At 37.7% G+C, this 15,156-nt stretch overlaps 1 protein-coding gene across 6 annotated transcripts in view; it reads left to right on the forward strand.

Annotated features, from left to right (window-relative positions):
* Nucleotides 1–123: 123 nt before the first annotated feature.
* The window catches only part of arhgap44b (Rho GTPase activating protein 44b), a 46,268-nt gene continuing 31,235 nt past the window's right edge, over nucleotides 124–15,156 (forward strand). For all 6 annotated transcript variants that reach the window (XM_051914889.1, XM_051914893.1, XM_051914888.1 and 3 more), the window contains exon 1: nucleotides 124–914. In XM_051914889.1, the coding sequence (XP_051770849.1) occupies nucleotides 862–914 (53 nt within the window). In that variant the 5' untranslated portion in view covers nucleotides 124–861. The remainder of the gene's footprint in view (nucleotides 915–15,156) is intronic.

Consider the following 15,156-nt stretch of genomic DNA (forward strand, 5'->3'; position numbering starts at 1 on the left):
GATGACCTACTGCTGTTCCAGTCCAAATTATGTTTTATAACAATACATTGTTTTGGATAAACATGAAGGCAAAATGGCTTTAAGAGTCAGTATAATATAAAATCTGATTATATGAAATCCTACATGGTAATTGTCAATTTAATGTTACTTATTCCAAATGTATGTATATATTAAATATGTACCGTGTCGTTCACACATTAATGAATTAATTTGCTCATTCCGGGGAAGAACACAATGTTTCTTTATTGTGACATACTGAATTTTTATTCCCTCTCAACGCTGCACTTCTTCACGACATCCACACGATGGCAACATTGTTAGAATAATATATTTTTATCTTTATGTATTTATTTATTTTCTATTTTTATTAGTTGTAGTATTTTTAATTTCATTTTTAATTATTAAACTATTTTACAAATACATTTAGTAAATCATGTAATTCTTTTTCAAGGCATATTACGTTAAAACACTACAATGATTTCAGTTTATTAGCTGCATTTTAGTTCGATTGTATTATCTGTTTAATGTTACGAAAGCTTCAAAACGTAAGATCTTACAAACGAAACACAACAAGACATTCTCAAGTCCAGTTAGTAGGTCAGAACTCCATTTCCCACAATTCCCTCCTGCAGCCGCGCCGCGTCACCGGCGTTCGGCGGAGCATCCCGAGTCTCGAGCGACGAGCAGTACGCGCAAATGATGATTTCTGTCGTTTTCATTCCATATAGGTGATGGTTACACACCGAAGAGGAATCGTTCAGTATGGCCCGTGCCATGGAATATTTCCCAACGGTTGTTCTTTAAGTGAGGCATGTCAGCTGCTGTTTCATCCATCGGGATTCACGCGCAAATTGCAGGAAGATGAAGAAGCAATTCAACCGAATGCGACAACTGGCCAACCAGACAGTGGGCAGGTAAAACACCTTCATCAGTCACTTTTGCTGCTGCTGATGGACAAATAACACCTCAAACAGCGATCAATCGACGTGTCATGCATATACAAACAGCTTTACCTGATATATTTACATATGCAAATATTAAAATGTGATGCTAAATGATAATTACAGAAGCGGGCTGTTATTATGAGGTGTTTTTTCGAATAAATCTGATGATGATCTGTGATGATGTGACGGAGATGGTCCTGATGTGGGCCTCTAGAGCATCCTTCACCTGTCCTGACCCCAACCCACCATATCTATCTATCTATCTATCTATCTATCTATCCTGGTAAATCAGGCTGAATTGCAATGGACACTCTGGAAGTGTGTGTGTGTGTGTGTGTGTGTGTGTGTGTCTTGGTTACTACGGCAACATGATGGGATGCTGTTGTGTCATTAATGCAAGGAGGCGATGAATTGCAGGAGATTCCCTGGAGATCAGTGAGTAATTACTGAGACGAGGGATGCCTGATTTAATGAAGGACAGACAGGGATCACGCCTTCATACAAGATTACATGTAATAATTGCATAATATTATGCAGTTAAATAATAAGTTGCAGAAATGGTGACCCTGTTGTTATCAGCCAGTGTTAGTGTTTTAATTAAAGGGACAGTACACCCAAAAAAAATGAAAATTATGTCATCATTTACGCCCCCTCAAGTTGTTCCAAACCCGTAGAAGGGTCAATGACGTAATGAGTAATTTTTTTTTTTTTTTTTGTCCAAAGGCCTTAATAATAATAAAAAACAAAGATATGACATCCAAAGTATGTGAGGTAGTACAACTAGATCTCTTTTATTGAATCCAAAAGGTTTTAATTATATTTTGCATTTGGTTTAACCGTCCAAAGCCAGTTCATTTAAGATTAAAATATCTTAAAATGTAATAAATGTATATATTTTTTTATTCTGGCATGATTTTATAACATCATATATCAACATAGTGCAAAATGGTGTTAAAATTATGTGTAGAAGTCGTTGCTTTGTTATGAGAAATAATGTCCGGAAAAATAAATTTCATTGATGTCATTCGGAGTAACCAATTACTTTTGGATTGAGTCATGCGGTTAATATCACGTGACAGGATGTGACATCACTCAGACACCTGCACATGGTCGTGAAGCAAAGTAACTATTTGAAAAATTCATGTTTTCACTCATACGCATGTCACGAAACATCATGTCATTCGGTACAACCGCTATAAAACATTAAAAATGTTGTAATATTTTTAAAACTTGTACTAAATATAACATGTTTTTCCTTTTGCTAGCTAGCTAGATATGAGCCTGTTAGCATTGTTTGAAAATATCGTCATTCGGTATTAAAAAAAACTGTCATTCGGTAAAACCGAAATTTTGGTTAAACCGAATGAATTTTTGGTAACAAATTTTGTCCATCTTGCAAAACATGACAAAAGCAGTGCTAATTGATTATAAAAAACCACATAATCTCATTGTTAACACTTAATAAAATTAATTATATCTCCATTATGGGTTTTTTTCAAAACCTTATTTGTCGATGACCCATAAATTTCTTTGTTCTGATCAACACAAAAGAAGATATTATGAAGAACTACTATGGTAGTCAATGCTTGGTTATAAACATTAATCCAAATATCTTCCTTTGTGTTCAGGAAAACAAAGACATTTATACAGGTTTGGAACAACTTAAGGGGGAGTAAATGATGACAGAATTTTCATTTTTGGGATGAACTATCCCTTTAAGCTGATATTTGACTCAAATCAGTCTGTTACTGGTCGACAGGTTGATCATTTATTAAGCTGAAGCGGTTAATCAGGTTATTGTGCGTGAAGCTGATCCTCGGCTCATTAATCATCCTGACTAATATATTTCAGTTTGTTGATGTACTGGCTCTGTCATTCGCAGTGAGAGTGTCGTGTCACACAAATGCTAAAAACTCTATGGTTACTTACATAACAGAAACCTCTGTTTAAATATTAATGACCGCGTCATACGTAAGTCGCGGTTCCCTGGTTGAGGGTTTCACACAATGTGTGTGTGTGTGAGAGACTAACAGACTAAATGACGAGTCAAGAAGCAAGGCGGGAAACTGAAGTTTTCTCTCGCGCGCCATCGATCCACTTCAGGCCTGAGTGACTTAAGATGTCTGCGCTGTTTTTTAGGTGCTGAAGTGTTATTGAATATAGAGGGTCAGTCTGCTGTTTTTAGTCACATTTCGCTTGATTGATTTAGTGCCACTTTGACACAAAAGCGACATTTTTTCTTTTACCTCAGCTAAAAAGTAAAGTCGTGGAGCGAGTTGATACGGTACGATGAAAAATGAAGACAAACAAATTTCTTTAGAATAACGTCACTGACGAATCATTCACAAATAAGACTAAGAACACGAATTAAGAAAGCAAATAGTGTCGGTTTTGATGTCTTTCTCTTGAATGTGTGACTGAATTTGCACTGCAGATGGATTGAAAAAGCACTGTATGAGAATAATAATAGCGGTGTCCATTAAAAATGCAAGCCATTTTGTTTAAAGCACTGACGGATCAATATGGCGATGGATTTGTGAGGCGTCTGACTGTGTTATTGTGCTCTAATGCGTGTTGAACGACGGGGTCGTGACACCTCCTTCAGAGAGGTCAGACCGCGCGAAATCCTCTTGTTCTTGTTGAAGTCGCTGTGAAATCAAAATTAACATTTATTTATTTATTTTTAATCTTGAATCAGAATATCTTCTCCTCCCTCTTGCAGCATCTCTTCTCTGACGACGAGGGCGGGGCAACCTGTCACTCACATGAGATCCACCAATAGCAAACCGCAACTATTCAATCAATTCCTCACTGATAAAATCAAGCCCCGCCCTACATTTGTTCTTGTTTGAGAAGCGTTTCACTCAGATATACGGCACAATAGAAAGCTGCCGACTTTAAACACCACATGAAATCAAAATCGAATTGTCGTAGCTTTTAGTTCATACTTATACAGTATAACTGCATATAATTACTAAAAGACTGTACATTGCATGTGCTAAAATGATAAAGTTTGCATACGGATCGTAACATAACGATTAAATATCTATGAGCAAATAAATGCGTTGTATGACATCATCTAGGTGCACTTATTGTTACTTTATCTTTCTTTTGAAATTCTGGAGATGATTTAGGCCAAATAAGCTCAGTGCTTAATTAGTGCTTTCAGGGGAGCTGAGACAGCAGTTCATTAAGGACTAATTTGAATCCTTAGTCATTAGTCATGTTTAGATGACCCAGAATAGCGTCTGTATTTACACCGTTTAATGCATTGTTGGGGTTCGCTTAAGATATATTTGTGGTTTGTATTCTGGTTAAATGTGAAGCAAGGCAGTATTTAACATGTTTTATTGCCGCATTGATGCTGCATGAGTGTGGTTTTAAATGTGAATGTTTAGTCGGCGAGCAGAAGGGCATAAAGGAGCTATTTCAGTCGTGTTTAAGGTTTATTTTTGCTTCTGTCTGACAGTATGTCATGAGATTTTCTTCTCTAACAGCACCATGGGAGACGTGTCTTCATAAGACGTTTCTTCCAAGAAAGCGGTCAGCTCAGTCAGCTAACATATTTATAATATACTCTAAATATTTCATTAAATAATATTTTTTGCAGCTAACATCGTTATAAACAAGTATTTGAGCGCTTTTTTGGGATTGAGACTGAAGAAGGCAGCTCTGTTTTCACAGCCAGAACATGAGCTGAGCGTCCATTGAACTGGAGTCAGAAAGTTCAGATGGGAATGTTATATTGATCATATTTGCATGCACACTTATCCTGGTTAATATTACCTGGTTAAAACAGTATAGAGAAATCTGAGTAAGACTGCTTGCATACAGCATGTCGGTATTAATTGGAAATGCGCAATTATGTAAACTCAGGATATTTATATATATCTACACGTTCAGAATAGTGTTGTCAAAAGTACCGACTTCGATACCAAGACAGTACAGAAATTTTAAAAATGTGATGCTTTGAGAGCTGTTGAGCGGATTCGTAAACACCTCTGATTGGCCATTGTGTTCACGCACTCAACAGATATGTCTGTGATTGGCTACAATGATCAGCGCTTCAAAAGCATGTTGTAAATAGACATCAATGACGCTTTTCACCAAGCACTTACGCAGATATACGCGGGAGCATTTGAAAGCAGGCATCTATCAGCATACAGAAGGCTAAATGGTTCAAAAACACGTGAATTTTAACACGTTAACAGCGCAAACTACACGTATTTCACGCACTAAATATTTGTAAATACGTGTATTTTAGTTATCGTTAACGTGTTAAAATTCACACGTTTTTTAACTTTTTGGCCTTCCATAGCAGCGGACCGGTCCGTGGATAGACTCCTGCTTTCAAACGCTCCCGCTTTCAAATTCAAACACTTCCGTGTGCTTTCAAACGCTCCCGTGCGTTGATCATTGTAGCCAATCACAGACATATATGTTGAGCGCGTGAAAACAATGGCCAATCAGAGGTGTTTACGAATCCGCTCAACAACGCTCAAAGCGTCACATTTTCAAAATTTCAGTACCGACTTGCTATCGAAGTCGGTACTTTTGACAACACCAGTTCAGAATGAAAGCGATTATAAGGTACAACATACAGACGGAAATGCATTTTTGAGACAAACAAATGAACATAAATCATTATGCAAATGAGAGACCTACATTTTGCTGTTTATTGCACTCTTGTGTGCTGTTGTCAAGGACATGAATGAGAATTAATGAGATGAAATTGCAGTGTGGAATTGCATGCAACTTGCGTTTTTGGCTGCAACTTAAGGTTACGTCTCTGAGCAGTGTTAGACGTCTCTGGACTGGAGATTTGTCAAATGTTTGCAAATCGAGCATTAGATCTGTGCAGGAATTAGAGCATGCTGGGTGACCGAGAGCGACGGGCCGCAGGGAACATCGGGACGCTCTGGACTTGAGCGCCGACTGTCAAAACCAATTCATATGTACATAATAATAAACTTTATTTTCTATAGCACTTTTAAAAGTTGCATCTCAAAGCAAGCGCTTACGAGTGCCGATTACAGTGTTACTCCCAATGCATCAACATTTTTTATTTTGTAGCTATATGATTTTTTGCAGAGGTTTTTGCCGAGACTGCTTGTGTTGAGCACGTGAATGCAGCGGCCAATCAGAGGGGTTTAAATCAATCCATAAGCCTATCAGCAACCACACCCAGTGAGGCATGTGTGAGCGGTTTGCGTGTGTTTGTGTTCTGAAGAAACATCACTTGACTCTCACAAAGAAGCTTCAGGACAAAAGCGAAGCAGACAAACCTGCTGGAAAGTGGATGTTATATTAATAGCACCATACAGCAGAGATCAAGTTAATCAAGTCAGCAGAATCACATTATAAATGCAATCAAACGAGTTTTGGGTTCGTTAATGTGTCTCTGGCTCTTTTTGAGTCGCATTCGATCCCTGCAGGGAGAAATTTAAACACCTCGCTGTAAATAAACAGCATTATTAGATTATTTACAGTTCTGTCTGACCTCTAATTACCCTGTGAGTCATTAGCCGAGCTCTGTGTTTGTTTGTTTGCGTTTTAATGACACTAATTACCGCAAACCCTACTGACCTAAGTATGGAAATGAAATGCTTTCATTATATTCCACGTATGGCTTTCATTACTGTCTCACAGATTTGATTTAGTATGTGACATTAACGGATAATGTCGTAGGTGACATTGATCTCCTCCTGCTATTGTGTGTCTGTGAGAATATAGACTCCGAAAAGCTGAACTCAGATCAGTCGTGTCTCTGCAAACCCAATTAACCTTCAGGAGCGTGAGTGCATTGGCCAAAGCCAAGCCGATGAATGAATGAGATGCACAAGAATCGTTTCGTCATCATGTATTCAAGCTTTCTTTCTTCCAAACGACACAAAAGGAGAGTTTGTCTGAAGGATCTCACGCAGCGCTTTCCCATGCAATATTTCATCCGTTAAGCTCCATAAACACCAAGAAAGCATCATAAAAATATGATTAACACAGTCTGTATGACTGATGCACTAGATTTAAAGTTATCTGAAGATGCTTTGCCTGAAGTTTAGACCCAAATTTATGCTTTAAAGTCTTTATCCTCTGTTAACTTGAGATTTGTTATGAACGGATCATTGAGTCAGTGGAGTTTTGTGCACATAAAAATATCAAAACAGCAGTCCGGATGACTTGTTTATTATATTCAAGTCATCTAAAGATGCTTTTCATGAAGGATGGATGCAAATAAACTCAATATTCGCAGTTTATCTGGTTGCTAACTTGAGATTTTGCTATGAATGGATCATTGAGTCAGTGAGTTGAACTCCAAAATCAGTGACCGAAATGTTCTTTTGAACCTGTTCTTTTCAAAGAACCAGTTGATCAGGTGGAATGAATGATTTGTTCATTAATCAAAGTGAACCCAAATTTAGCTCAATCACTTTTTGTTTGTTCATTTTACGAACCATCATATCATGACTTCAGGCGACTTGAAATTTTGTGAATGAAGCGAAGATGATGAATCAGAGAGATTAACTTAACTGAATCAGTGACTGAATTTTTCTTCCAATGAACCATTTGATTAGATTCACAACTTGGACTAAATCATTTGTTCATGAATCAGAATTAATTGATTATGAATTAAATTCACTGACTTTTTTTCATTTTATGAAGCATCATTTGACTTTAGAAGACTTGGAATTTTGTGCACCATAAAAATATTATAACATATCATCATAACAGCAGTCTGTATGAATCATTTATTATGTTCAAAGTCATCTGAAGATGCTTTGCATGAAAAAAGACCAAAATTTATGTGTTAATCTTTTCCTCCGTTGGGCTCCTAACTTGAGATTTGCTGTGAATCATGAATGAACCAATTAAACAGTTCACAGAATGATTTGTTCGTGAATCACTTATGAATCAGAATTCAGTTCAGTTGGAATTTAGTGCACTAGTCATCTGACATGATGACATTTTTGGCTGAACTGTTCCTTTAAAGAAAGAGAGAAAGCATCGATGTGTGTGTTTGGCCGTTGAATGATCTGGTGGATGCGTCATCATCATATATGTTGAGGGGTCAGAGGTCATACGTGTGCTGATCTGGTGTTCAGTTACATGTCAGTGACACACAATCGTCTAGTGTTACACAGCAGTTCATACACACACATGACAGCAAATACAAACCACACCCAGAGCGCAACACACACAGTGATCACATAAAAACATGTCGTCAGAGCGAGTTTGAGGTGAAATGTAACTGTACTCGTAATGTGCTGGAAATATTGAACATGTTCTGCCCTGAGAGACACAAATTAAATACAGATCTTTACACTAGATTGAGAATTTCTCATTGTATAATTGTATTCACAAGTCACATGACTTTTCTGCTCATTTGCCAAATCTATGACCATCTGATATGCATGTAAGCATTGTTTTTACAGCCGATACTGATTACCAATATCTTCTCTTTGGCATATATTGATCTATTTCACTCTTTTGACAGGATCTCTGATAAACATGACAAAATACTGTAGGTTGATTAATTGATAAGCAAATAAACAAGTACAAAAATGTTCGTTTTAAAATGTACACTGCCGTTTAAAAGTTGGCGTCAGCAAGATTTTTTTAAAGAAATTAATACTTTTATTCAGCAAGGACACATTACATTATTAACACTGTGTGTGCATCGTTGCATTGTCACGAAAGTTTAAGCTTTGCCAATTTAAATATTCAGGCACAAGAAGATGCAAAGGGGAACTCAATTCGTTACTCACACGCTGTGTGAGAAGTTTAGTGTGTGTGCGCGAAGCACGCACCCAGAAATCCGCGTCTCAGACAGCGTGCGAATACTGAAATGAGCTCTGTTTCACGTCTTCTTACGCTTGAACGGACACAAAATTATGTCAAAAAATGTCCGTCTCGGTGACGCTACATTCACACGGGGCATCAGCGCCAACGCTTGATGGAGGGCGTGTCTGAAGCTTGTGTTGACGCGACTGTTATAGTGATAACAGCCAATCACATTACTTTCCGGTTCTGCACAAACGCAGTTGACTAGCGACTGCTCTTGGGTGTTTGCATAAAGCGATCTGATTGGCTGACGCCTGCGTTGGCGCTTGAAAAGTTGAGAAATCTTCAACTTCTGCCGCTTGCAACGCGAGTGAAGCGACGCGACGGAACCCACAATTCAGTTCGGCAACGCATGACGTCACCCATTCAAAGAAAATGAGAAGCGTTAACACCGACGCCCCGTGTGAATGCAGCATGAGTATTAAACACAGTCGGTTATGGCTTGAGTGAACGTAAACAGTCAAGAAAAACAACGCATGTGTACAGTATCAGTATATTGGATCCGTACATAAGCTCTTAAAGGATTAGTTCACTTTCAGGTGGAGACACTGAATAAAGTAACCAAATGCAAAATAACATAGATTAATCCTTATTAAAGTTTCAAAAGTTATTCAGTCAAGAGCAGCGAATGATTTTTTCTTTGTCTTTTGTAGTTTGATTAACATTAAAACACAGAGATCAGCAGGAATATTAGGCTGCTGTCACTTTAAAGGATTAGTTCACTTTCATATAAAATTTTCCTGATAATTTACTCACCCCCATGTCATCCAAGATGTTCATGTCTTTCTTTCTTCAGTCGAAAAGAAATGAAGGTTTTTGATGAAAACATTCCAGGATTATTCTCCTTATAATGGACTTCAGTGGTCTCCAAACGGCTGAAGGTCAAAATTATAGTTTCAGTGCAGCTTCAAAGGGCTTTAAACGATACCAGAGGAGGAATAAGAGTCTTATCTAGCGAAACGATCAGTCATTTTCGGAAAAAATGTAAATGTTTATGCTTTATATCAACAAATGATCGCCTTCCAAGTGCTTCCGCCAAACCGTACTTTCGTATTCTTCAAAAAGCTTATTCTACTTACGGAAAAAATTTAACTGGCGTTGCGTTCGTTCCGTAAGTAGAATAAAGAAGGCGTAGGACATACAGCGTAAGCTTTTTGAAGAATACGAAAGTACGGTTTTGGCGGAAGCATTTGGAAGGCGATCATTTGTTGATATAAAGCATAAACATTTACATTTGCATTTTTTTCGAAAATGGCCAATGGTTTCTCTAGATAAGACTCTTATTCCTCGTCTAGTATCGTTTAAAGCCCTTTGAAGCTGCACTGAAACTATAATTTTGACCTTTAACCGTTTGGAGACCATTGAAGTCCACTATATGGAGAAAAATCCTGGAATGTTTTCATCAAAAACCTTCATTTCTTTTCGACTGAAGAAAGAAAGACATGAACACCTTGGATGACATGGGGGTGAGTAAATTATCAGGAAAATTTTATATGAAAGTGAACTAATCCTTTAAAGTGACAGCAGCCTAATATTCCTGCTGATCTCTGTGTTTTAATGTTAATCAAACTACAAAAGACAAAGAAAAAATCATTCGCTGCTCTTGACTGAATAACTTTTGAAACTTTAATAAGGATTAATCTATGTTATTTTGCATTTGGTTACTTTATTCAGTGTCTCCACCTGAAAACTACTCTTACTGTCTTTAATAATGTTTTAAATTTATATATAGTTTTAGCTGTGGTGTCGAAATTGGAATGGAGAATTGTGAATTTTCACTGGTATCTAAAATTTTGGTGTCATAACTGGCTGTTTTTGCAAAAACAGTTTAATGAGTGGTAAAAAAATATTTATGGCTGGTTAATTTTCTTAAGTCACCGGCCGGTCATTGTTTCAGGCCCTGCAATGCATTGATAAAAAGTGTCAGAAAAGACATTTATAATGTTATAAAAATGTCTATTTCAAATAAATGCTGATCTTTTCTATTCATCAAAGAATCCTGAAAAATAAAATGTCTCACAGTTTCCACAAAAATATTAACTGTTTTCAACATTGATAATAATCATAAATGTTTCTCGAGCAGCAAATCATCATATTAGAGTGATTTCTGAAGGATCATGTGACACTGAAGACTGGAGTAATGATGCTGAAAATTCAGCTTTGATCACAGAAATAAATTATATTTTACAATATATTCACATAGAAAACAGATATTTTAAATTGTAAAAATATTTCACATTTTTACTGTATTTTTGATCAAATAAATGAAGCCTTCGTGAGCATAAAAAACTCAAAAACATTAAAACATGTTACAGCAGATGAAGATTGAGATTATGCATACAGTCTCGCCAAATGGTATCTTAGATGTTAGCATAATGTCATTCCTTTACATGTTGAAACATCAGGAGCCGCCTTAAAATACTCTCTATTTTAGCAGCTCTCTCACTTTTCTGTCTTTCTCATCTCTTCTGAACTTCATGCGGTGCAAATGAGTGGTCATGTTCCACTTTCCATCCCTGCGTCTCGTCTAACTGCATTAACGCTGCAGCGAGCGCTAGCATTAGCAGTCAGCAGGGACTGAAGAGAGACGGCAGCGTATCGTTTAACGGGCGGAGCAGCTGTAATGTGTGTTTGTGAGAGTCGGATCGTCGTCTCAAACATATATATATATATATATATAATTTTTATATATTTATTTTTTTATTAGTGTCAATAAGTAATTGTGTTAAATAACTGTGATCTCAATATTGACCAAAATAATCGTGATTATGATTTTTTTTTGCCATATCGAGCATCAACCAAACAACCCAAATCCCAGAGTGGCGTATGACTGAGATGAAATGGAGGAAGATCAGAGGGAAGGTTTGCATCAGGGCTTGATGAGACTCCTGCGCTCCTGCCGTGAAGATGCCATGACGAGAGACACAGATTGATAAAGATGAATCCAGCAGTGGGTCTGTAGCCGGAGGGGGAAAACACGACTTCAGAAGAGAGAGAGAGAGACGAATTACTCACACTCAGTGATATTAAAGGGCGTGCGGAGGGGGAAGCAGAGTTATTACTGTGGAGGGCAGAAAATGAGACTTTAATGAGCTTCTGTCATACACATCTCATTAGTTATACTAACAGTGTGTGTGTGTGATCCAGATATTCAAATATATACCGAACAGGCATAACATTATGACCACCTTCCTAATATTGTGTTGGTGCCAAAACAGCCCTGACCCGTCGAGGCATGGACTCCTCTAGACCCCTGAAGGTGTGCTGTGGTTTCTGACACCAAGATGTTAGCAGCAGATCCTGTAAGTCCTGTAAGTTGCGAGGTAAAAGAAAACGTGATTCATCAGACCAGGCCACCTTCTTCCATTGCTCCGTGGTCCATTTCTGATGCTCACGTGCCCACTGTTGGCGCTTTGGACGGGGTCAGCATGGGCACCCTGACTGGTCTATGCAGCCCCATACGCAACAAACTGCGATGCACTGTGTATTCTGACACCTTTGTATCAGAACAGCATTAACTTCTTGAGCAATTTGAGCTACAGTAGCTCGTCTGTTGGATCAGACCACACAGGGTCAGCCTTTAATGAGCCTCGGCCGCCCATGACCCTGTCGCCGGTTCACCACTGTTCCTTCCTTGGAGCACTTTTGATAGATACTGACCACTGCAGACCGGGAACACCCCACAAGAGCTGCAGTTTTGGAGATGCTCTGACCAATCACAATTTGGCCCTTGTCAAACTCGCTCAAATCCTTACGCTCGCCCATTTTTCCTGCTTCTAACACATCAGCTTTGAGGACAAAATGTTCACAAAATCTATCACACCTCTCAGACCTCAGTGGTCAAATGCAGATTTGCTACATTTGTTTGGAAAAGCAGGATTATTATGACCAGTGTTGCAAAGTCTGCGGTTTTCCCGCGGAATTGGGCTACTTTAACACTGTTGACATGGGTTGTTTTTCATGTCCGTGGGTTGAAACGACCCCAAATAATATGATATTTAGCACCTGGAATGCAAATTTTACCAAGGGAACCCTGTCAAAAACGCATATTTTACCCCCTGGAATGCGATTTTTACTGAGGGACCCCCCACCGAAACATGATTGGGCTAGTTTTTTGTAGCAATTATGCAGGTTTTGTTGTGAAAACCTAACAACCCTGATTATGACGCCGTCACTTTAAGACCAAATGCACTGATCCAATATAATGATACACATGTGTTATCTTTCTCAACTGTTTACGTTCCATTAAGATATAGACAGGTATTTTTTGGAAATTTTGTATGAATTTGTCCCTTTAAGCACAAGAAGACGGATCTTAAAGTGTTTTTCACCCAAAAATGAAAATTATGTCATTAATTACTCACCCTCATGTCGTTCCACACCCGTAAGACCTTTGTTCATCTTCAGAACACAAGATATTTTTGTTGAAATCCGATGGCTCAGTGAGGCCTGCATAGCCAGCAATGACATTTCCTCTCTCAAGATCCATTAATGTACTAAAAACATATTTAAATCAGTGTGAGTACAGTGGTTCAATATTAATATTATAAAGTGACGAGAATATTTTTGGTGCGCCAAAAAAACAAAATAACGACTTATATAGTGATGGCTGATTTCAAAACACTGCTTCAGGAAGCTTCGGAGCGTTATGAATCAGCGTGTCGAATCAGCGGTTCGGAGCACCAAAGTCACGTGATTTCAGCAGTTTGACATGCGATTCGAATCATGATTCGACACAAAAGATTCATAACTCTCCGAAGCTTCATGAAGCAGTGTTTTGAAATCGGTCATCACTATATAAGTCGTTATTTTGTTTTTTTTGGCGCACCAAAAATATTCTCGTGGCTTTATAATATTAATATTGAACCACTGTACTCACATGAACTGATTTAAATATGTTTTTAGTACATTAATGGATCTTGAGAGAGGAAATGTCATTGCTGGCTATGCAGGCCTCACTGAGCCATCGGATTTCAACAAAAATATCTTAATTTGTGTTCCGAAGATGAACGAAGGTCTTACGGGTGTGGAATGACATGAGGGTGAGTAATTAATGACATTATTTTCATTTTTGGGTGAACTAACCCTTTAATTCAGTACTCACGCGCTGTCTGAGACACGGCTTTTTGCCGGATGCAGATGTTTGCACAGAGAAAACTTCCTATTTAAATTGGCAAGGCTTTCGTGACGATGCAGCACTGGCCCGTCCCGAGTGTTGCTCGTATTTGTTCACATTCTCACAACATTACATTGTTAGAATTCATAAAAATGTTAACGACCAACTGGTGATTGACGCTGTTTCATATACTCACCTACGCCAATTTTTACTCGCATTTGGCGCTTGGCGAATGTTATTTTTAGGCCCTGTATGTGTATTTATATATGCAGATCTGTTGCAGCAGGTTAAATGGCAAAGCCTGTGAAAACTGTCCTGGAGTCAGAATAGCGCAGGTGTGTGTGAAAGCGCAGGTGTGTGTGCATCATAAGCGGTGTATTGTGAGGGTGTGGGCTAGATTACACACACCTGCCGGCGTCCTCTGAGAGAACAGGTGTGACTCTGCAGACAGGTAACGTGAGTGTGAGAATCCTGTTTAAGTCGCACACAGATATCGGAGAGCTTTATTTAGCCGACGGACTCTTGCTGAACCCTCGTCGACAGACAGACAGACAGAAAACTCCAGCAGCAGATGAAACAGCCTCTGAGATCTTCATTCAGAACGAACGCTCGCGCTCTCGCTCCTTTTTGAAGAATTCTTCTGATTTTCTGACGTGCATATCAGAGTCTGACAAAGAGCATGAGTTGTTTTTGATCATATTTTCCCCACTTTTCGTAGCTCACAGAATCACAGTGTGTTGAAGAGGTCAGTTGTGTAACTCAGTAAATTTACACTTTGAAAGGAGACCTTTAATTTATGTCATAATTATTCAGTTGTGGATAAATGAATTAATGAAAATGCATTAATATGTATATATATATATATTCCAAAATGGTTTTAATATAAGTTAAAATAATATAATATTAATTTATTAAATTATATAGTATTATATAACTATATTATATTTTCAAATATAATATTTTTTCAGAATTATATATATTTATAGATTTTTTAAGTAACTTGGAACAAGCTTACATGGTTTATATGAAATTTTTTTTGGTGTTTTATGATAATTTCAAACACCATTATTTGTCATTGTCAGTTACACTAATGATTGATTCTTTTAATTTAATTTAATTATTTATTTATTTTTGACTCTTTACGACATGGAAGGATTTATGACACTGTAAGTTTTCAAATTTGAAAAACAAAAATGAATAAGACTATTAAAAACTTTCAGAGTGTAAATGATATATTTAATAAATTTTCCCTGATGA

The sequence above is a fragment of the Ctenopharyngodon idella genome, chromosome 12 (genome assembly GCF_019924925.1).
Source record: "Ctenopharyngodon idella isolate HZGC_01 chromosome 12, HZGC01, whole genome shotgun sequence".
NCBI lineage: Eukaryota > Metazoa > Chordata > Actinopteri > Cypriniformes > Xenocyprididae > Ctenopharyngodon > Ctenopharyngodon idella.